Genomic DNA, 22,089 nt, shown 5'->3' with positions numbered 1-22,089 from the left:
TGGTTCCCGTCTCCTTTTTGAACTAGATAACCAGACCCCATCGACCGTTTCCGACGCCGGTAATGCTACAGTGCTGGAAAGGCGGGATCAATTAATCCTGCATGGCATCCTCTTCGTCTTCGTCTTCGTCGTCTCCTTCCAAGCTCTTCTTCGCTGCTTTCTCGGCCTCCTCAAGTAACTCTTGCGGAACATGCTCGTGTCGGCCCCTGGTAGGACCGTCGAGACTTGAGATCCAGGTCATCTCGAGTTCAAATTCCTTGTCTTTCGAGTCTTCATGCGCGACGTAGATGATCCTGGCAGCTTCCATGACGGCTTCTTTGAGGGTAATAGCACAGGTTGGTGAACCCAGATCAAGCTTCTCCAGCTCAGCTTTGGCAGCTTGCCGGCCTTTGCCTGTTGCAGCACCGTAGTAGCCCTGGGGAACTTCGTCAGCACCGTTTCTCGCGGCCACGATTATCGACGTACCCAGTACAATCCACTGGGCTCGATCATATAGAGACCTGGACCACCTCGTTTGACAGCTTCGCCCTCCAATTTGCCTCCCGCGCCTGACGCAGGACCTTCTCCAACCTGACCATCTACGCCGTGTTCCGCTTCAGAATCCCAGCCACCCAAAATGGCGGTTACCCCAAAGGGCCGTACGCTGGAGTACAAAGTGTATGCCTGCGCATAACCTCCTACCCTTGACGCCAAAGCATGTATGGGAATGGGGGCTTTGTATGTTTGTCTCCAACTACTGGCCTCGTCTCTTGCTCTGCTGATGAGGTGACGGCCATCTGGTAGTAGTCCGGAAGTGACGATGCCGGCATTACGGTCAACCGTGGATATTCTCTTATTGGAACCAGGCTTCAGTAGCTTTGAGGTGATGATCTTCTCGCAGGCGAGAACCACTCCATGCTTTGTCCGAATACCGATACAGGTCCCGCCGTTTTCCACCGCCTTCACGGCGTATTCGACTTGGAAATTTCGTCCATCGGGCGAGAAGACGGAGTTAGAGAGATCATAGCCTGTTCCTATCGACGTCTAGGAAAAATATAATTAGTGTTCTGCCAGACCTTCGATGGGACTATAGGTAATATACCATGGCAACGGGATAGCTTGAGGAGATCCGGGTTTTGGTGACGGGTGTGAGCTCAGTGAAGAATCTCAGGTCAGAGAAGTCCCAGCAAGGATATATTTCGAGACTGGGAGAAGGATTGTGCAGAGGGAACTGCTATTATCGCGGCCAAAGTTTCATTGAATGCGATCGCAGGCTCCCCAGAGCCGCGCCATTGCGGATGAAGAGCATTCATCCCAAAAGGACCTAGTGTCGCCAAGGCGAATGTCGGAACTTTTTGGCGTGTTTGGGCAGCAGCGAGCACTACGTGTCATCAGCGCCTCCCTGACTGGTCATGTGTGATAATATCTGCCGCCTTCTGCTGCACGTCCAACTTCACCTCCTCACCTCCTCACCTTCTCACCTTCTTCACCTTCTTCACCTTCAGCTTCCACTTCCTCTCTGTCTCTGCTCCCTACAAACTTCTCCCAGCTTCAAAAGATCGCAAAGACATTTCGCAGACTCTTTTCTTCTCCACCAGGCGGCCCTCACGCTTTGATGTTGAGCTGAGTCCCGCCTTCTGTAACCCGACGAACTCAGAACACAATTTACCAAATCCTCCTTACCCCGCTCCTCTGCTCCCTTTAACCTCGTCCTCTTCCCCTTGACTTCATATCTCTTCACAAACAGATCAACAGCTTTTTGACTTCAGGCTTTTTCTGGACCGGACATCTGGACCCAAGCTCGCTCTTTGTTCTGGACTTTGGACCGTCGGCCCGCCTGGACTCTTCCCCCCGGGATCCGGAAACCGGACCTCGCTGGACTCTCTGGAGCTTCTATAGCAGACTGTGTGTTAGTTAGTACAATACGAATTTGAAGCCTAAATCCCAGAATTTTTGCTTCTTCCTCTTCCCTGCCTGGTTCTCGTTTTGCAGACAAAGGATCTCTAACCGCTGGTGTTGTTCTCAAATCTGAAGTCATCAGATTATGGCGTCCGCTTTTCACAGATGCCAGCACTGTGGCTACGAGACAGACCTCTCGAACAATCTGGCAGCGTTTGAAGAGAACCCTCATTGCAGACAGGTTTGTCCAGTTCCAATCCCGGTTCATGACCTTCTGATTCTTTGCTCTAGTGCGGGCTATCGGCCTCCGAGAGCGACATCAAGATGCAGGACGACCTGATCAACATGATGACACGCAATCTGCATCTCGACCCCTTCCAGTCTCCACAGGACATGTCGATGCCTCCGACCCCTCAAGCTGTCCCGCAGTCAGCGCCGATCACTTATATTACACAGCACTATCATCACTCGGCACACCAGGCACCACATGATCTTCCGGTCTCGACGATCCTCGAACGATCCGGCATTAACGCCTCGGCGTTGTTCCCATCTCAGTTGCAGTTGTTCAAGAATGCAGAGCCTGAACAAAGGCTGAGGTTGGTAGAACTTTGGCAAATCGCCCCTCCAACGTACGGCAGTCAGATGCACCCTGACGATTTGGCAAATTGGCCACAGACAAGCATGGAAAAGGAAGAAGAAGCTGCCAAGTATCGATTGCAGATGGTGGAGCAAGAAAGATTGAAGAATCTATGTGCTTTGCCCGCTGGTGAGATGAGGCACACGGCTGAGCCGTACATATTAAACGGCTATGAGGCACAGCAAAGCACCAACGGTGTCACAGCTTCAACGGAACTTGGCCCTATTATGATGAAGGAGGATAGCTACAAGCAATCCAAAGACCCTGCATACAATAGCAGAGAGTGGTGGCATCTGTCCGACGACGAACCTATGGAACATCAATACGGTATGCTCCAGCAGATGTATGGGTATGGGATCGACTATTCTGCGGGTAGACGCAGCGATGGAGACTCAGAGATGTCTTGAGTCGCAGAATCAGATCAAGAATGGCAACTACACATACGTTGAAAGTGGTGGCATGATGTTGGCGTTGGTCACGGTTGAGATGTGTTTGGTCTCATTGCCGCATAGATTGGATTGTAGATAGTCATCAACTTTCTTTTGTTCAGCGGAAAATTGCACATATAACCACAAGCATATTCTGTGACTTTTGAATCGGCCGTCAGGACCAATATTCTCCTTCAGCACGAAGTGGTGGTTGTCGACAAGGTACCGAGTACGGCTGCATAGCTAATTATTCGCTGGACCATTTTCCAGAAGAGGGTGTCTGGGGGTTCTAGCACTGCATCCACTTATGTAATTGCGGCAAGCGCAGATGGACGAACAAAGGATAGCTTAGATCTCATACCACTCAATGAAGTGCCGCAAGAGACATTGGTAATCGATTCTGCAAGGACCAAGGGCTCAATGCTGCGTTAAACCGTCGCAATGAGTTGAAGTGTCGGAGATCCGTCGCGTCGACCAACTCGAGCCTCTCACGTCGCAACATCCACGCCAATTTCGCGCCGCTCCGCATGTCGTGAAGTTGACCTTCGGCTCGACTCAGTTTTCGCCACGATCCTATCGGACACCCGCCGCGCAACTCGACATGGCCTCGATGAGCAAGAGAACGCAGGCGCGGAATGAGCGGGAGCTTCACGAGTTGCTCTCCGTCCCCGGCAATTCACAATGCGCCGATTGTGGTGCGAAGAACCCGGCGTGGGCGAGTTGGAATCTGGGAATCTTCCTCTGCATGCGGTGCGCCTCCCTGCATCGTAAACTGGGCACGCACATTTCCAAGGTCAAGTCCTTGAGCATGGACACCTGGTCGACAGAGCAGGTCGAGGTGGGCGGAATCCTCACTCCATCTCAGAGTGTATTCACTAATGCATCGCGCAGAACATGAGGCGCAACGGCAACAACGCGGTCAACAAGATTTACAATCCCAAGAACAAGAAGCCTGACATGCCTCTTGACGTCGACGAAGTCGACTCGGCCATGGAAAGATTCATACGCAAGAAATACCAGGAAAAGAGTCTGTCACATGGCAAACCAGAACCTCCTCAACGTGACGACGATTTACCCTCGAGTTATTCCAGACCTCAGGCTGGCGATCCAGATTCACCTCCACCTCCTTTACCTCCCAAGAAGGGAAAATTCTTCGGCTTTGGTCTTCGAGCCTCCTCGTCTGCTTATACTTTGTCAAAACACGATAAAAAGAAGCATCATAAGGAGCCTCAAGTGGATAGCACATTCCGCATCCCCACTGGAGAGTATGATTCGAGGATGGACGATGCGCGCTTTGAGATGACAGACGCCGAACTGCAAATGAAGTTGGCGACTTTACGAGACATGGGTTTTAGCAACACCGACCAGAACACGAAATTCCTGCGACGTCTGAATGGGAACTTGGAAAGGACCATTGAAGCCCTGGTGAAACATGGCCCAAGTAAAAATGGCGATACTGTTTCCTCCAGAAGACAGGGACCAACGCCTGCCGCAAGACAAGAGCCCACGTCCAGGCCTCAAGAGCCATCATACAACCCATTTACTTCCATCACTAACCAGCAGACTGTTGGACTATCACTGGCGAAATCGCAAGAGCCCTCAACTCCGACTAGCGCAACAACTTATGGCAGCAACAATCCCTATGGTCAGCCTAATCACGGCTCGACCGAGACTGGACTCGAGCAATCCTTTCAGTCCATGCAAGTTTCTCAACCCCTGTTTCCTCACAGTACTGGTGGATATCCGAGCCAACCTGTTCCTCTACAAGATCCCCGCTTTCAGTATTCAATGACACCTCCAGTCACGTCGACGCAATACCAACAAGGCTATGCAGCGTCGCCGGCAGCAATCCCTGTAGTCAGCAATCCCTTCTTCCAGCCTACCTCAGTTTCAGCTCAGTCGACAGGGAATAACCCATTCCTTTCCCAAGTGCCTCCTTCTCCCTCCTCGAACCCTTTCCTGAATCTCCAGTCACCTGGACAATCAGCACCACCACCCCAACAACAACAACAACGGCAGAGCTCGCTTCCGGTTAATTTCAATCCCTTTGGAATACCACCTTCCCAATATTCGCCTCCGCAAACAACACAACAGCCGCAGTTGCAACCGCAAGACCTGTTCGGCACTATACCTCAGAGTCAGCCCCAGCCGAACAATCCTTTCCAACAACATAGCATGCAACAGCAGCAACAGTCTCAAATCTCGAGTCCTCAAATGCCTCAGAATCCATCTCCCTTCCCCAATTTCCAATATAATCAACCTCAAGTACAGACCCATGCTCAGACGCAACCCCAGCAACAGACACAGACGCAATCGATGTCGACACAAATGCCTCAATTTCAGCAACAACCATCATATCTCCAACCGCAAGTCTCTCAGCAAACCCAGCCGCCTACAATGGCCCAGCAAACAGGCCGTTTCGACAAAAGCTCCATTCTAGCCCTCTACAACTATCCCCAACTCGCTCCCCAACCACTCGCTTCAATCCCAGAACCTGCGTCCGAACAGCAACAGCAGCACCAACCACAACAAGCAGTCTCATATGCACCCTCAGGTGATATATTCGGCAACAGCCATGTCTCACCGGCGAAACGCAGCGCTACTATGCCTGTGTCGCTGTCCAATATGCATTCTGCCGGTGGAAGTGGGAACCGAAACCCTTTCATGACCAACGTGGGCAACGCTAACATGAATACCGCCAATACAAATGCAGGGTTGAATCCGTTCGCTAGTGGAAGCAGTAGCCCATTTACATCACCTCCTCCAAGCCAGACCCAGACTCAAAACCAAAGTTTTGGACAGAGTTTCGGATCAGGGCAACCTTTCGGTCAGGGGATGAACATGCCCGCAGGTATGGGCGCTGGCATGGGGATACAGAGGCCACAACATGGTATCGCAGCAAGGCATGCGAGCGCTGAGAGCATGAGCATCAACAATTTGGAAGCGGGAAGGCATAGCCCCGACGCATTTGCGAATTTGAGCGCGAGATATATGAGATGAGACCAGAAATGCCACGACGGCGCACGAGGCGATGGTGAGTGGCGCAAAATCGAGTCATGAGGAGCCAGCGGAAGTAGTACTACAACCTTTCTCACGTACCTAATTTTTGATATGATGGCGAAAAGCGAGCTTGCTGGGTCTGGTCTTTTAGTTTACTGTGAAGAAAGTGGAAGGAGGAGGGAAAGACGAAGGAGCATATGGGATTCCCGGACGAGACTCAATAGCCTCCTACTTACCTCCCTACCTATATACTCGGTACTCGCGGAGTTTTGAAGTTTTCGTGTATCTCCTCAAATTCTCCTTCCGCCTGGGAATTTCCTTCCTTTCCTGATTCCGATATAGGCGATTATACGTACCGAGGTGATTATGTATTGATATACTTTGTCTATGTCTGTTGTCGATCCATCAGCCCTACTTCCCCGGGTTGTCCAAGTAGTTAATATATCTATCCTTATGTCGACGACTCCAAGTGCTGCAGCAGCCCGGACTACCTCCTTGGTTCTTTCTCGTGGGGGTTTTTCATCCATGTTGGATATCAGCTCTACCTCTACCTATACCTATATATCTATATCTCTTCCACGAGATCATGAAACACTGCCCTAAGGCGCTTTTGGTACCACCATCCCAGATACGCAATGACGGCCATGAAAACGGTCCCGGTGGCGCCAGTGGGAAACCACCACTTCTGCGAGTTATACAGCTGCGAGTCGGTGGCGCCATTCCAGAAGATGACCGCCTCGGGATTCGTCATGATGTCTATCCAATACCTTGCCTGGCTCTCTGGACCATCAGTACATCTTTGCTTGCGCTTACTTTGCGCTAGGCGGGTCGGGAGAGTGGATGATCTCACTCACCGGGGTAAAGCACAAGCAATTGCTGAATAACCCAATCATGATAAAAACTAAGAAAAGGATTCGGTGTGTTAGTCTTGTCGTGGAGGAGAGACATCATACTAGGTGCATGGGAAATCGGCGGGAGGTGGCGTACTTACTTGTCCCACCAATCGACGTAAATACACTGACGCAGACGGAGAAAGCGAAGCTAGCATACCATACATGCCCGTACCATGTGCCAGCCGTTCCGACCATAGCAGCATCGTGGATCACTTTCCCGTCGTCACCGCGTTGCCAGATGAAAATGCTCACCAGCCAGAGGATGATAAGAAGGAGCTGAATAACCCCATAGGATAACATCGTCAAAGACCAGCAGCCGAGTCCGACGGAAGGCGTATGATAACTAAAAGATTTCAGTAGCGGCGCGGACATGTCAGCTTTTGAAGTTTTCCAATAACCAGCTGGAGGCCAAACGGGGAAGAACCCACCTCACCATCCCACCAAAGAAGACCGGGATGAAAATGAGAATGAAGGCTGAAAATCCAGCCACCCACAGGGTGCTCCCGAAGCGATGGCCCAGGACCTCTTTATGAACCGAGTCAAGATGGGGACGATACTCGTCGGCAAACCTTGCGACCCATCTCGCCTTGTTGGACCCTTGATTCCAGATCCACGCAGCTCTGTAGGGCGAGTTGCCGTGCATGGATTCGTAAGGGATTTGGACTTTCTGCAGCCTCCGGGAGAGGTACCGTATCTGCGCTCGAACGTCGTCGGTCTTGCCATTCTCCAAGTGCGCGGATATGCTGGCCGCTCGTCCGTCCCGCGGGACGGCGGCCTGGAAAACGCTAGGGTTGCTTCCTGCGAGGAGAAGGCTGGTGACGAGCGCAATGTGCGGGATCGTCATCCACAACAGGCCGAATGCGATTTGATGTGCCGATTGACTGGATTTTGAGATAAAATTAGACTTATGCGAACCAACTTGTGAAGTCCGACGACGAGGAGGAGGAGGAAGGGGGGGGAGGAAGAGGAAGAGGGAAGAGGAAGAGGAAGAGGAAGAGGAAGAGGCAGACTTACTAGGTGCCATAGGAAGACTCGATTTCGTAAACGCTCCATATGAAGGAAGCGAGGTAGAACAACACAGGTGCCCCAACCGTGGTCCCGAAGCTAGCCTGGGAGTCCAACATGGCTCGGAGTTTAGATTTCACGGATTGTAGCTGGAAGGAGGCGGAGTCACCGCCCCAAGAAACCTCTAGCGGCGTGGGAGTTATTGGCGAGGCTGCCGTCAAGCTTCCTTTGGCTTCAACCGCCGCATCCTGACAGACTGGCGATGGGCTCGTTGAGGATGCTTCGCCGTTGGCAGCCGCGGGTGCGCTGGGCGGAGGCAAGAAATCGTCTTGGGGAAGTTCTCGGACAAACAGCTTGGAATGGAGCCAGGCAGGTTCAAAGTCGAGGTTGCCGAGCAGAACGACCAGCAACAGATGAGCGCGATTGCGGATGGTCAGGCGATTGGAACCGGCGCGCCTTTGGAGGAATCTAAGGATCCTAGCGTCGAGCAGCGCGTCGTAGATGGCAGAAACCAGAATGGGACCCGAGGTGGCGAAAACGACCGAGAGCCATACAAGGACATCAACGGTAACGATGACGAACGCTGCAGGAATCTTGAGGGCGTAGAGCAGCGCTCCTCGGACTCCACCCGGGCCAGAAAAGAGGCTCCCGGGGATCTCAATTCGCCGTCTTCGTGGGATACTGAGGCAGAAGATTAGAGATGGCAGGATGAATGCTATCAGCGGCTTCAGCCAGTTGGCGAAGCCTTCCGGCTTTGTAGCGGCCCATCCGGGGCAACGACGGCGGCACCAGGAATAGGGCGTCCAGAAGTCCTCAGGTGGTCCCGCCATGGTGCCGTTAAACTTGGCAAAACAGGGAAAAGAAGGGAATCTTTCCAACGTTGCCATATTCCCACGATAGAACGTCTGGCCAGGTCGGATGCGGAGGGTGTCATTGTCGATGACAAGGCTTTCATTGACAACTAACTGGCAGCAAACGTCAAAGCTTTGTCCGCCTAGGAAAGGGTTAAACCGAGCAGGATTCTGGGGCAGGTTGGTGAGGAAGGGCCTGTAGATGTCAGCCAGAATGGTTGACGAGTTAGAGGAGATGGTCTCAGTTCCGCAGGGGTGACTGAAGAAGAGGAATGCAATGAAGAGGGCCAATGTTAGCTGATACATTGTGTCGAATCCCTTGGTGCATACATCACAGAGTTACTCGTAGGGGAAATAGGGAACGTCGACAGAAGTCGCGTCGCCGAGATGGTTAGTTTTAAGCAAGAACCCGCGAGGCTGCGTTATCACAAACCATCCCTGCATGGCCCCCTTGGGCAGAAGCAGCCTTGCGTGCACAGCGTGTCTTTTTTTCTCCCGTATGCCTTACTTGACAATGTTGGACCAATCTGGGCCATAACTTCCAGGTTGATTGATTGATTCGTCATGGAAGAGAAGTTCAATCTGTGACAGGGAGGCTTAAATACCAGCCTCCTACGGTAGCCTGGGCCGTAGCGCCAAGCGATATCCTGTCTAGCTTGACCAGGCTAGTCCAATCGACAAGTCATACATCGTACAGCCGACACAGAGGCCCAAGCTACCCAAGCTGCCCAAAGCCTGGTGGTTCATGCCGCTCACCTGTCAAAATGATCCACGGGATGAATGAGGCTACCTATAGGTTAGGTGCGCCCTTGACTTTGACGTGGCGATGAAGTTACGGATTCGCTTGACGAGGTCACGGTGTTAGCGTGACAAAGCCTAAGCCTAACACAACCATCGAGTCTTAGCATCAGCATGAGCATTGGCCAAGTAACTCCTTCTTCCAATGTCTCTCCGACCTTTGACTCTCTCCGTACTAAATCTTATCAATGCTACTGTTGTTACCACTCGTTCGAACCGTGATAGGCGGGCCGTCTTGGAGGGCAGCGTCCTACATGATGGGAGTGTGCTTACCTGTCAACGCTGCTGAAACCCACGTGGGCGGTATCAGGGATATTTCGCGCCTTGCGAATGTGAGTTGGCCACTACGACGTGAACCCAAAGCATGCCATATGCTTGTTGTACCTCGTGTTGTGTACGAGGTGACGAATACAGTCTTCCCATGCTACGATCGCACGCCCAAATGCTGCATCAAGCTTGAATCAGACTGGATCACCGTATGCCCGCACACCCTTCTTTGTATGCTCACACTTCATCCCGAATATTCCTGGTTAACCAAGTAGCCCTGTCTGTGAAATGGTGGGCAGAGCTGTGGGTAAGGTATTCCCTGGGGCCCCTTTCCTCCAGTTAGTCATATCTCTGTGTTGGCGCTAGATTTCCAACGGGATGCAAAAATTCCCACAGCAGAATATATTCCAACCGGTTGCCTAGGGACCTTCGGATTAAGCTGGCAAGCATCACAATAGGCAGAAACTCGTATATCGCTCCCCAAAGCGGCGTCCGAGACCAGGGCAGTTGGTTTTCAATTATCAAATTGCTAGCTAACACATTCTCAACACAGTCTATGGCGAGCGTTGACATTAAGGGGGCTGAGGTCGAGGCCGCCGAGATCGAGGCCGAGATGGAGACGGCAGACAAAATAGTCGAGGTGTTCAAATTCCCAATTCCGTCCTTCAGTCCGGGAGAATTGGAGTACGAACGTTCCGTCGCAACTGCAAATCTCTTGTACCGTTTCTCAAGGCCTTACTTCGTCGTCCAGCCCGAGAGCCCCGCACAGGTTCAGACCATTATCAAAACAGCCGTTTCGAATAGGCTGAAGATCACGGTCAAGAACGGAGGTCATTCCTTCGCGGGATTCTCCACGACCGATCGAGGCATTCTGTTAGACCTTGCCCGGATGCAAGATGTTCGCCTCCACAACGGGCCTAACGACAAACCAGTAGCGGTCACGCTCGGAGGTGGGGCGCAATGGGGCCATGCGTACAAGGCATTGGTCGCCGGTCGTTACGACGGGTATATGATCAATGGTGGACGATGTCCTACCGTCGGAGTGAGTGGGTTCGTCTTGGGTGGTGGTCTCGGCCCATTCACCAGAAAATTCGGCATGGGCTGCGACTCGCTGACAGAGGCAACCATTGTCACCGCGAAGGGAGACCTCGTCACCGTCAAAGAAACCGATGATAAAGAGTCGAACGAAGGTAAGCTCTTCTGGGCACTTCGCGGCGCTGGTGGCGGGAATTTTGGGGTTGTGGTCGAGCTGAAGATGAAGGTCCAGCGGGTGCACGACCGCATAGTAGCCGGGCGATTCACGTATTCACAGCTGGATGAGTCGTTCATGGGCGCGATGAGGGAACTCTACCGATTCGACTGGCCAGTCGATGCCACGATTGACACCCACTGGGTGTGCGAGGTCAAGCCTAACGACGCTAGCTCTTATGTTCGTTTCGTCGCCTATTTCAATGGCGAGGAGAGGGAGTTTAGGGGCCTGATCGACCGCGCCATCGGAAACGTGCACCCGGAACTAGCTGCCAGGATGAAGGAGCGGACACTGTCTGAACCGTCGACGCTATTCCTTCACGAGACGCTTGTGGCTCAGTGGTGGGAGGAAACTACGAGGGCATTTCCTTCCAACAAAGCTTACAGCCTCTACACCTCCTTCGTCTTCGAGAAGCGATTCGAAATCGTCAACATCGTTGCCGACAAGGTAAGGGACTGGCTAGACAGATTCCAAAGCTCTTTCAGCGAGGACGAGGCTATCCTCGAAGTCACATGGGTTCACGCCGGAGGGCATGCCAGGGTCGTGGAAAGCGACCAGACGGCGTTTCCCTGGCGTGCTGGCACCTACTTCACGTACATCATGGTCCGGTGGTATGACAAATGGCTGTCGGCGAAGATGGGGCAGTTTTTGGAGGCATTCAAGCATGACTTGAGGCGCTTTTCCATGGAAAGCGAGGCGGCATACATCAACTTTGCGGATGTATCGCTGAGAGATTACGCGTCGGCATACTACGGGCCCAACTACCCGAGGTTGCAAGAGGTCAAGCAGATCTGGGACATGTACGATTACTTTCACCCGCCCCAAGGTGTTCGACTTCCGAAAAGCAAGGACAGCACGAGGAATGGCGTGGACTGGATGGACTTGCCCCGACGGCAGTGGGAGAGCCGCGGCGCGCTCCCGACCCAGAAGAAGGCCGAATTTGCGGGAATCATTCGAGACTTGACTGGCCTGGGTTTTTGATGTTTGTGTGCTTGAAACTGGACCATTCGGGGAAATTATGTTGTCACTATTGCCTTTTCTATGCACAGGGCTAAGAATCACATTTTTGCTCAATGTAACTAATTGAGTCTAGCGCCACCAAAGTTTCCACATAGTAGCTCACTAGCCCCCAGTTCAGCCTGACCAGCCTCGCGCCCACCACCGAAGTCGATGGCCTTACCTTTGGTGGAACGCCAATAAAGTCACTACTCCACACCACACCAGTCCACAAGAAAATCTCGAATCCCGATCTCAAGACGTGTTTGGGGGAGTGGTGGGGGAAATAATTGGCTCTGAATCATGGCCGCTTCGTATTCCTCGCCCTAACTCGACGCCGTGGCGTGGCGGAGCGAGCGCGTTCCTGGCGGTCTGCAGTAAGGCTGGGCCATGATTTTGGGTAGGATAGATAGACTTGTCCGGCGTCTGCTGAGTGGGTTAGGGGTCCTGGGACAGGACGGCCCAAACAACAGGAGAAAAGGCAAACACAACGGACTAGAATCAGGGCTGCAAGAGTTTCGACTTCTGCTTTTTATGCAATCTCGCTCCAGTTTGGAAGACGGTCTGATACCCGAGGACTCTTGTCCGGGCAATTCATATTCACCACCGGAAAGATGGGTACGAAAGGATCTCCCTATCTTCCGGACCGAGCAAAGGTCGGATCAAAATTCGGGGCCAAGCGACCTAGGAATCTTCAGCTCCCTGATCTGCTGCTCTAGCAAAGTGAGCTGCGTTGGAAGAGCAGACATGTCCTCACCGCCAGAGAGCTGTTCAGACAACTCAGCAAACCAAGATGGGAACCTCCAGCCGACCAATCAGCTAGTCCTAGATGGCCACCTCAGCGTGCATTTCCCCTGGAAAACGAGGAATATCTGAAGAGAAGAGATATTTTATCAGCGACGTAAAGGAAGAGAATATGATAATAAGGCTCCTGATACAAACTGATATTTTTGCTCCCGGATCTGTTGCTCCTGGACCGCAGCGCTCTCGACTGCCTCAATGTGTATCTCCTCCGAAAAGTCGGCTGCATCGGAAGAGTAGAAATTGTCCTTCCACGTCAGTCTGCTCAAGAGGCTGAGGACGACAAATTGCACTTCACCAAGACAAAGGCACATCTGGATGTCAGCAACGGGGACGACCGGCCACAAAAATTCCTCCTGCGTGGTAACTTTCTTCCGGCCGGATTGAACGCCTTTGTGAATCTGTCATTGGGCTAAGATGCAGACTGAGGTATTGGAGGCTAGTGCGAAAGCGTTCGTTAAAAGAGAAGGGTGGTCGAAGGTTTCCTAAGTTCTGCAAAGTACGAGGCAAAAGATTTCTTCTTGAGCAGAAATCTCCCACAGAAGCTTCGCAATTCTAGGGTTCGGAACACTCTAAGAGGTTGAGATCTCGAGAAATCGTACATTTGCTCCATAACACACGAGGGTAGGGAGTTTGTGTTCGGCGGGATTCGAGAGAGTGGCGAGGTAATACAGGGTGGGGGACGTTCACAGCTGCAGCGTGAGAGATCTGAGAAGAATGTCTCGTTCAGTCTTCACTTGAAAAGGGGTACAAGGGAATTTCAAGGTGCCTTTCCTTCCTTGCTCCCCGTAAAGTCGGCCACGGCTGTATAAAAAGGACGATCAGGTAGGCCCTTCCCACCTGTCAGGGCATCTGAGCCATCCACGTTAAGCTACGCGCATGTTGCAAAAGACGGTGGTGTCATTGCCCTGGTCGGCATGGAAAAGTTGATGAGCCTGCGAAATCACTAGCCAGAGTGAAAAAGAACATTAGGAAACGTGCAGCAAAGATGGGAATTCCAGATGAATATTCCGGGATGTCGTCGATGGACGAGAATTAGAACGGGACTCCTCGAAGCTGCAAAGAAAGAATTTGGCGACCAGGATTATTGCAAAGCCTCCAACAGGAATTACTGCAACCTCAAAAGCAGCTAGGAGTGTTGGAGGGACTTGAACGAGGGTCCAGTAATGACCACCACCAGCGCGACCAGCACGAAAGCTCAAAGAAAGACACCAGAGCAGATCTAGAACAAGCGGCTCAGAGAGCGACAAGCACATTGGGAGAGACGTGCCCCTCCACCACGAAGAATCATCCCTGTGGCTTGTCGGGGATGGTGTGCCAGGCTCATAAGTTGTGAAACCGAGTTGTATTCTTTCTTTGTGCTTTTACTTAACTCTAACATCTGAACCATAGTCGTGTCCCTCGGCGTTTAGTGTTCTTTATGAAAATCGTCAATCACTCGTAACATCGTCCATCAAGGTCATCCATCAAAGGCGACCGAAAAAAAAAAAAAAAAAGAATATCCCTTCGGATCGCGAGATCCTGGGATAAAGATCATCCAAACTGGGATCAGATTGGTCCTTACCACGGGCTTCTGTTCCTCTCAACCGCGGCGAGCAGCAATGGTCGCTGCTACACTGCGGAGAAAGGCTCCACGCAGGGTGGAGTGACGATTTTCAACGAGGTGGAGTGATGGAGTTCAAACGAGGGTGGAAGAAATATCTCAACACATCGCTGCGCAGAAAGCAGAAGCCTCGTCCCAAATCAAGAATGTCGGCCAGGAAAGTAAAACCAACAAACCGGTCTCCCACACAATCAAAGACTTGTTTTCGAAAAGCCTTGGGAGAAAGTAGCACACCAAATGATACGATTTTTCCCACTTCGTCGTCAATCAATTCGACACGATCTAAGGTGGCGGAGAAGGTCTTTCCTAGGTGTCGTGTATCCGCATCTGCAGGTGTATGGCGTATTACTGGGTTTCGAGTGTTTATATCTCATATACCGTTTCAAGGAACGTTCGCTCATGGGTTCGCTCTTGGTGCAGCCCTCGACATAGCAATGGACTAGCTTTTGGCGGTGGCTTTGCATGTGTGACCTGGGTCATGGCAACATTAGCATTTGAGATTTTTCGAATTTTGAGAGACAAGAAACTTACTTGAACTGACGTCCCTTAGTCATGAAGGTTAGGTGGCAATGGAGACACCGGAACACTTTGGGCGGGTCCACTGGTAATCTCGAAGGCTCGAGTTTGGTTGGAGGATGGAGCGGAGGGGTTTCTACCATTGTCGATTGGACTGGCGCAGCAGGCGCCATTGAAAGAAAAGGTTGCAGTAGAGGCTGATGCCCAGGATAAAATGGCACCATTGGCGTCATTGACGGGAGAGGAGCCATTGCTGCCGTGCCGACAAGGCTTAGTTCGATTTCGCTGTCGAAGGAATTAGCGTATACCGGCAATGCGTGCAAGACTTCAGAGTTGATAGTCTGAATAACTGCAAATCCCTTGGTCGAATTGTTTGCAAGGATAGGAGGTGTTGGAAAGGACGGAAACGAGGAGGTGCCGGTGCTTTCCGAAGGGTTGGAAGCGAATTGATTGAAAGGAGCACTGTCAAATTCGTATGGAGAGAAAAAGCGAGGAACTGTAGCAGCATCTTGGCCGAAGCCACCACCAGATCCGCATGCAGCGGTATTGCCTACCAGCTGTGAAGCGAGGTGGACCGGTCCGAGCGGTGCGGTCGCTGGATATTAGGGGATCGAAGCTGGATCCAGCAAGCGATTGCCTCCAATTCTGGTCCACACCAATACCGCTTGAACTCAGCGCTAGTTCTCCCGTAACGGGATAGTCATAGACAGACTGGCCTGACGAATTGAGGGTCTGTTCGCACCACTCTCCACTTGGAATGCCTCGTTCTAGGTCGGGAGGGCCGCGGGAGGACGCATCATGAGTTATGCGGTGATCATATTGATACCGTTGAATGACGGGTGCGCGAAGACAAAAGACCCCCGCGCAGCCTCGTCACTCAAAGGGTTAGGGGTGTTGGAGGTTGAGCTGGCACAGAGAGAGGGAGAGGGAGCCAGAGAGTTAGCTAGGTGGTTTTCAAGACGATAAGAGAACTGAAAGCACTCAGTTACCTGTCAAAATGACAGCAGTTGATTGTTGAGAGATCAGCTGCAAAGTTCGAGGGGCGTGGATGGTTCCAAACACCACCGCACCGTACGCTCCAGTAGCGAGGCAGGCGGTTCAAGCAGCAGCAGCAGCAGCAGCAGAAGAAGAACAGCCTGTTCACCCTCAGTTGCGATATGCCTGACTTATAAGCTATCGGCACAGCAGCGGCAGCCCCCACGGGGCGTTGCTAGTCAATGGATGCGATTGGTGTCCGCATACCACAACCTACTTGGTAGACGGGCGGGCACGTCAATCACCTGCCGGGGCCTTGGAATACGATGGCTTATAGCGAATGAGTGGGCATTCGCCACCTGGCATTGCTTCCGACATCAGTGAGTGATTTGTACCTGTTGGCCATGCGGCCAACGCTTCAACCCTATCTGTTGTTTCACGGTTGGTGTGTGACAGCTCGAGGCTGTCTTTCCCGAGTGCTGAGTGCCCTTGACTTGTCAGACTGTCGAGTCGCTGCATCCCTACGGCGCTCTGGGTTAAAGTGGCCAATTAATCCCCGCAATGAGGCTCGGAATTGGTGGTTCTTTGTTTTTATTAGGGGCGAAACAAGGGAGGGATGTGGTAAAATAACACAGCCTTGCAGTGTAATACCTAGATGTAGCCTCCCTGTATCCAGTATTAATCGCGTCACCTCGAATCAAATCAAACGGCAATCTCCAGCAGATGAGTAGAACGAATTGAAGAATTAACTGGCTGCGGTAGCAGTGCCTGTATCAATAAGAAGTCGAGGACATATGTGTCTTTTCAGTCCATGAGCTAAAAAAGAGTGCAGTGATAGAGGAGAGCAGACCACACCTGGAAAGGCAGGAAAAGGTACGTGAGTAGATATCTATATGCCTGCCTACCTATCTACCTAGGTACCTCAGTAGGTACCTCAGTAGGTATTTCAGAAGCTACAGTAGATATCTATCTACAATAAGTGACCTCTTGATCATTGTCAGATCAACTGACTAACGAGCTATCTAACCAGTCAACCAGTCAGTCAGTCAGTCAGTCAGTCAGTCGTCCGGCTCTCTGACTTTCCAGAAGGGTTTCTCGACGACCCTCATCCTCGCTCTGCCCGCTTCCCGGTGATCATCCTTTGCCTTCCTAGTCTTCGCGCCACCGCCCAGCACCTTCTGCCCTATCCCCCCCGCACCGGTATCGGGGTCGTGAATCGCGTCTTCGATTTCCTCAATCCTAACGGTCCCTGATCCGGCATTCCCGCCTCGTAGGGCTGTCTTCTGTTCCCTCTGTTTCGCTGGGTCGAGACACCACACAACCACATCGCCCTGTCTCCTCCGGTCATCGTGCCAGTGAGAGTTGAATAGCCGTTTGCACTGGCCGTACCCGCTTCCTCGTAAGACCACCTGTAAGGTCGGTTCCAGTTGGGCAAAGAAAACGAGATAATCTGGCCACGGCTTTCGACCTTGGCCGCCACCGCTAAGCCAGAATTGCTCCGCGCGTTCGCTTTCAAGGATGTCCTGCGGGATGGTGTCAATTTTGCCATGTTGACTGGTGGCGGCGAAGATTCCTGAGGCCGAGCCAGCTGGTCGAGTGTTACCTTTGTGGTGTGGAGAATAGCGGGACATATGTTTCTTTATCCAAATCGACGGGTTGGCGTAGAACTGGTCTGCCTCGTCTAGATAGCTGGATTTCTGGGTTGCATTGAGGTTGAGCGGTGGTTCGCATGTTAATGCCCAGGCTCGGATTCCCGGGTGCGTCGAGGACGGAGGATATTGTAAATGAGAGCGCCAGGGTGTGGAGTGGCAGGGCATGAGCATGCCGACCGTCATGTTCAAGGGGATGGGAGAGCCGAGATAAACCATTTCGAACTCGTGGCGCAGATAATCGGTCAGGCCAATGATGCCGGAGTTGTGGATTTGTGTGGTGTAGAATGATATTGTGAAATTCAAGGACAAGATGAGGAAGAGTAACAGTCGTTTTGCAAGGTGTAACGATGGGAAACGAGTTGTCAATGGGTGGAAGAAGGACGCGAGCGGAAGGGCTGTCAAAGTATGTAGAGCCGGCAATAAGGGATAGATGAAGCGCACCTCTTTATGTGCGATGACTGAGAAGGCCGCTGGGACGAGAAGACACGTTACGGATAAAGCATAGAGTGCATTGCGGCCTGCTGGAGGTGTTTGGGCAAAAGATGGATCTTTTGAGGAGCTCAAGACTCGAAACAATCCGATCAGGGTAAACGGTAGCGCCGTCGTAAGGAGCAGAGGATACCCCTGAGAGATGTAGTAGTGCCAATCGTTATTACCGTAGAATGTTGCCAACGATTGAATGACATTGATCCAGAGGAAATTCAAGGGTGGGAAGACCCATGCATCGTAGAATATCCGATCAAGGATGGCTGAAGAGAGTAAAATAATGCCCCCACAGAGAACTGTTTCGCGGAAGAACACAATACATTCGACCCAGTTGAGGCCTATCGAATTCCAGTCCCGGATGAACGTGAGAAATGTGAGGATCATCCAAATGAGAATATTCGTGGGCCGCAGGATTGTAGCCACTGCAGCACAGAGCAACGCTCTCCTCAGGCGTGTCACCTCGTCTGCAGAAGCCTTTTCGGTTATGGAGTTGTCTTGAGTGAGGATCCGCTTCTTCTCCTGCTTGGTTTGGAGTGCGTCGCCGTTTTCATCGTGTGGTAGAGTCCGATTCCAGGGCCAATTATATAGCGCGATAACCGTCAAGGTCGTTTCCAGCGAATTTGAGAATGTTCGTGTCGAACAAAACCATTGCCACGGGCTAACGATAGTCAAGAGAAGAGTTGCCAGAGATGCCGTCGAGCCGTCTCCATAAACGGAGGATGCAAGTCTCCAGGTATAGAAATCCGCCGCGGCGGCAAAGATGGCCTGCAAGGTCTTTGGAGTAGCAAGCAGGACCTCCGAGCGCACAGGACGCTGCAGCATCAGGTGCTCAGCAACGGAGTCCGCTAGTTGGTAGCATAGTCCGAAGATTGCAGGGTGTATCGCAGATCGCAGATGGTTCTTCCACTCCTGTTGTCCTTCATGAGCTTCTTTCCTTGGCTGCTGTGTGCCGCGTTTCTGTTATCGCACCCATGTTATCCATGCTCCAGCGCCTTCCCCAAACGCCCACTGCCATGCTGGCTCCAACGCTTGAAAGTATTCATCTGGTTGAAAGAAGGTCCTTGTCGTCAAAGCATTGACCAACCGAAATCCAACTAGGAACAGGAAGACGTTATGAGGCGCAATAGAGAACGATGGTCGCGCAGTGGGAGGAGACGAAGCGTGTCTGCGACGGCCAGCCGCCGCATTTTCATCCTGTTGGCGGATTGCTGTGGGGGCAATCGACTCATCTAGAGGCATTGCTTTCCATGTGAGAATCTCGAAGTGACAAAGAGCCTTCGCAACAAATTGGCATCGGTCAGTTCCACTCGAAATGCGAAGTTGCAAGACGTCAAAAGACTTCTCCAAATTTCTCCAACTCAGCCTTGCGATCTCAGCCTCACGATCGCGGTGGACCTTCAACACCTCTGAGTCGTGAGAAGGGGACCTCAATGCAGGAGCCAAAAAAAAAGGTACAAGCAAAGAAATTTGTGATTCTTATTCTTCTTAGAGTACTCTACCAGAAGCTCATGTACTTCCTACAAGCAACCTTTCTTCCCAGGGCCGCTCCCAGATCCTTTCCTAAGATGATCCTTCATAGTGCAGATAAGCACTACACACAGAGGCCAGAAGCCCTCTCCGCAAACCAGCTTACTCAACGGTGACAGACTTCGCCAGATTACGCGGGAAATCGACGTTCAATCCCTCAGCAACGGCAAGCCAGTAGGCAATCAGCTGCAATGGAATGACGTTTAACAAGCCTTGCAAGCAGTCGACAGTCTTTGGCACCTCAATGCGCTCGGTCTTGGAAGGTGGGAATTCTGGGTCGTCCTGGTTGCAAATGACAATAGGTCGACCGCCACGAGCAATCACTGATAAGTTGTTAGCCATGACCACGGGTGAGAAATGAAGGTAGGCCTTACCTTGTTGATAGGCGTTCAATGACTTGGGGAAGATGTCGTCTCTCGTAAGGATCATAATGATGGGCAAGTTTTCATCGACAAGCGCCAAAACACCATGCTTAAGCTCTCCAGACATGACGGCTTCACAGTGGAGATACGAAATTTCCTTGATTTTCAGAGCACCTTCCAAAGCGGTTGAATATTGACTGCCCCGGCCGAGAAGCAACAAAGATTTCTGGTTCTGTAGGAATTTGGCGCACATTTCCTTGATCGAGTCGTTGAGTTTGAGGATTTCCCGGAATTGCTCGCTGACCTTGGCCAGGCCGTCGATAATCTCATGGCGGCGCTGTGCCTTGGAGGCACGGTCCTCGCTCAGGGACAAGGCAAACATGATCATGGCCACAAATTGGGAAGTGTAAGCCTTGGTCGAGGCGACGCCAATTTCAGGTCCGGCGTTGATGTGGACGCCACAGTGGGTGAGCATCGAGATGGACGAGCCGACCACGTTGACAATTCCCACGGTAAGCGCACCACGCTCCAGACAGTATCGAAGGGCCATCAGCGAATCTGCAGTCTCTCCGGACTGTGACACAAACACGCACGTATCGTCCCGGAAAACAGGTGCTTGTCTGTCGAGAAAGTCCGAAGCCAACTCGACCGAAATTGGGATCTCAGTAAGTTCCTCAAAGGCACCTCGGACAGCCATGCAGGAATGGTAGCTGGTGCCACAAGCGATGAAGATGAGTCTTCTGCATCTTCGGATCGTGCTCATGTATTGCCTGAGACCTCCCAAGGTAACAGTCTTGTTTGCAACATCCAAACGACCACGCATTGTGTTGACAACCGATTCGGGCTGCTCAAAGATTTCCTTTTGCATGAAGTGGTCGAATTTGCCCTTCATAATCTCTTGAAGCTCAAGCTCGATGGTCTGAATAGCACGCACATTGCTAGTACCGTCATCTTTGGTCAGTCTGTGAATGTTGAGTTGGCCGTCGTGGATGTGGGCAATGTCGTCGTCCTCAAGATACAAAACTTTCTTGGTGTGCTCGACCAGGGCTGAGGCATCGGACGAGAGGAAGAACTCAGCAGGTTGAGGCATGCCATCGTCTGACAAGAATGCTCTGGACTGCGACCGGTGGAGCAGAGACTTGTCAGGGGGGGCCAGCAGGCCACCGGGGGATAAGAGACCCGCGGTAGACTTCTTGACCGCAACATTGTGGTTTGCGATCTCAGCAGCCAAGGCACCACCGTCTTCAGAGTACTCTACGTCCACAAAGTCGACCTTCATCTTCTTGGCCGTCTTGACTCCCACGACCAAAGGTGAGCCCTTCCGAGCCGCAATGCATTCGTGAGGGTAGTGGACGGACTTCATGAGCAGACCGAAGGCTCCCTGAAGCTCTTTGATAATGGCCTTGCCGAGAGTGGTGAAATCAATGTCAGGGTGCTGGTCATAAAGGTACTTGGCAAGCTTCGCAATGCACTCGGTGTCGGTATCGGTCTCGAATTTGAAGCCCTTGCCCTCGAGCAAGGCCTTCAGTTCCTTGTAATTTGTGATGATACCGTTGTGGACAACAGCAAATTCCCACTTGGGATCAGATCTGCGATTGGTTAAAGATGGATTGTTCCAATGTGAGGTGGTGGCAGGACTAACCTGTGAGGATGGCAGTTGAGCCTGGAAGGCTGGCCATGGGTAGCCCATCGAGTGTGAGCAATACCGCAGTGAGAGTCAAAGACTTTGGTCATATCGACGCCAGACTTCTCCACCATCTCTCGGAGCTTGGCCACCTTTCCCACCTCTTTGAATGCAAAGACCTCATTTTTCTTGTCGCCGTCGATAGCCAGACCGGCGGAATCGTAGCCTCGGTATTCGAGACGGGCGAGACCTGAACAGGACCATGTTAGATGACCAAAACTGAGTGACTGCTTGGGGCTTGCGAGGCACGACATACCATTGAGCAAAGTGTCAAGAATGAACCTGCGGTCCTTCTCGACCAAATAATTGATGTAGCCAAATATGCCACTGATGCCATGTCAGCACTCACCTTCGACAATTGCCCAATTGCAGGAGGGTATACGAACCACATGTTGACGGCGATTCAGCGTATGTTTGAAGAGATTGGTTTCACCCGAGGCGAAAACAGAAGAGAGTGTCACAAAGCGCTGCCAGCCTTGGT

The 22,089-nt window shown here is 51.9% G+C and overlaps 7 protein-coding genes across 7 annotated transcripts; 3 read left to right on the top strand and 4 right to left on the bottom strand.

The window, feature by feature from the left end:
* Positions 1-91: 91 nt before the first annotated feature.
* Positions 92-1,084, bottom strand: Z519_00401 (uncharacterized protein; the record flags this gene model as incomplete). Its single annotated transcript, XM_016758158.1, has 3 exons — positions 92-415; positions 466-1,023; positions 1,082-1,084. 3 exons carry the CDS (start codon positions 1,082-1,084, stop codon positions 92-94), a joined length of 885 nt encoding a protein of 294 aa, XP_016625407.1.
* A 939-nt stretch (positions 1,085-2,023) lies between these two features.
* On the top strand, positions 2,024-2,922 carry Z519_00400 (uncharacterized protein; the record flags this gene model as incomplete). The annotated part of the gene is made up of 2 exons (XM_016758157.1): positions 2,024-2,119; positions 2,170-2,922. 2 exons carry the CDS (start codon positions 2,024-2,026, stop codon positions 2,920-2,922), a joined length of 849 nt encoding a protein of 282 aa, XP_016625406.1.
* A 622-nt stretch (positions 2,923-3,544) lies between these two features.
* On the top strand, positions 3,545-5,943 carry Z519_00399 (uncharacterized protein; the record flags this gene model as incomplete). The annotated part of the gene is made up of 2 exons (XM_016758156.1): positions 3,545-3,781; positions 3,835-5,943. 2 exons carry the CDS (start codon positions 3,545-3,547, stop codon positions 5,941-5,943), a joined length of 2,346 nt encoding a protein of 781 aa, XP_016625405.1.
* Positions 5,944-6,508: 565 nt separating this feature from the next.
* On the bottom strand, positions 6,509-8,998 carry Z519_00398 (uncharacterized protein; the record flags this gene model as incomplete). Its single annotated transcript, XM_016758155.1, has 5 exons — positions 6,509-6,715; positions 6,798-6,844; positions 6,935-7,179; positions 7,265-7,717; positions 7,851-8,998. 5 exons carry the CDS (start codon positions 8,996-8,998, stop codon positions 6,509-6,511), a joined length of 2,100 nt encoding a protein of 699 aa, XP_016625404.1.
* Positions 8,999-10,313: 1,315 nt separating this feature from the next.
* On the top strand, positions 10,314-11,987 carry Z519_00397 (uncharacterized protein; the record flags this gene model as incomplete). Its single annotated transcript, XM_016758154.1, has 1 exon — positions 10,314-11,987. The coding sequence occupies one exon, from the start codon at positions 10,314-10,316 to the stop codon at positions 11,985-11,987; it is 1,674 nt and encodes a 557-aa protein (XP_016625403.1).
* A 4,968-nt stretch (positions 11,988-16,955) lies between these two features.
* Positions 16,956-19,274, bottom strand: Z519_00396 (uncharacterized protein; the record flags this gene model as incomplete). The annotated part of the gene is made up of 2 exons (XM_016758153.1): positions 16,956-18,944; positions 19,005-19,274. The coding sequence occupies 2 exons, from the start codon at positions 19,272-19,274 to the stop codon at positions 16,956-16,958; spliced, it is 2,259 nt and encodes a 752-aa protein (XP_016625402.1).
* Positions 19,275-19,664: 390 nt separating this feature from the next.
* Z519_00395 (glutamine-fructose-6-phosphate transaminase (isomerizing)) lies at positions 19,665-21,999 on the bottom strand (the record flags this gene model as incomplete). Its single annotated transcript, XM_016758152.1, has 5 exons — positions 19,665-19,885; positions 19,937-21,513; positions 21,567-21,798; positions 21,865-21,935; positions 21,995-21,999. The coding sequence occupies 5 exons, from the start codon at positions 21,997-21,999 to the stop codon at positions 19,665-19,667; spliced, it is 2,106 nt and encodes a 701-aa protein (XP_016625401.1).
* Positions 22,000-22,089: the final 90 nt, after the last annotated feature.

Source organism: Cladophialophora bantiana (assembly GCF_000835475.1).
Source record: "Cladophialophora bantiana CBS 173.52 unplaced genomic scaffold supercont1.1, whole genome shotgun sequence".
NCBI classification, from domain to species: domain Eukaryota; kingdom Fungi; phylum Ascomycota; class Eurotiomycetes; order Chaetothyriales; family Herpotrichiellaceae; genus Cladophialophora; species Cladophialophora bantiana.
The sequence above is the reverse complement of the archived record's forward strand: the minus strand, read 5'-3'. Positions and strand labels throughout refer to the sequence as shown.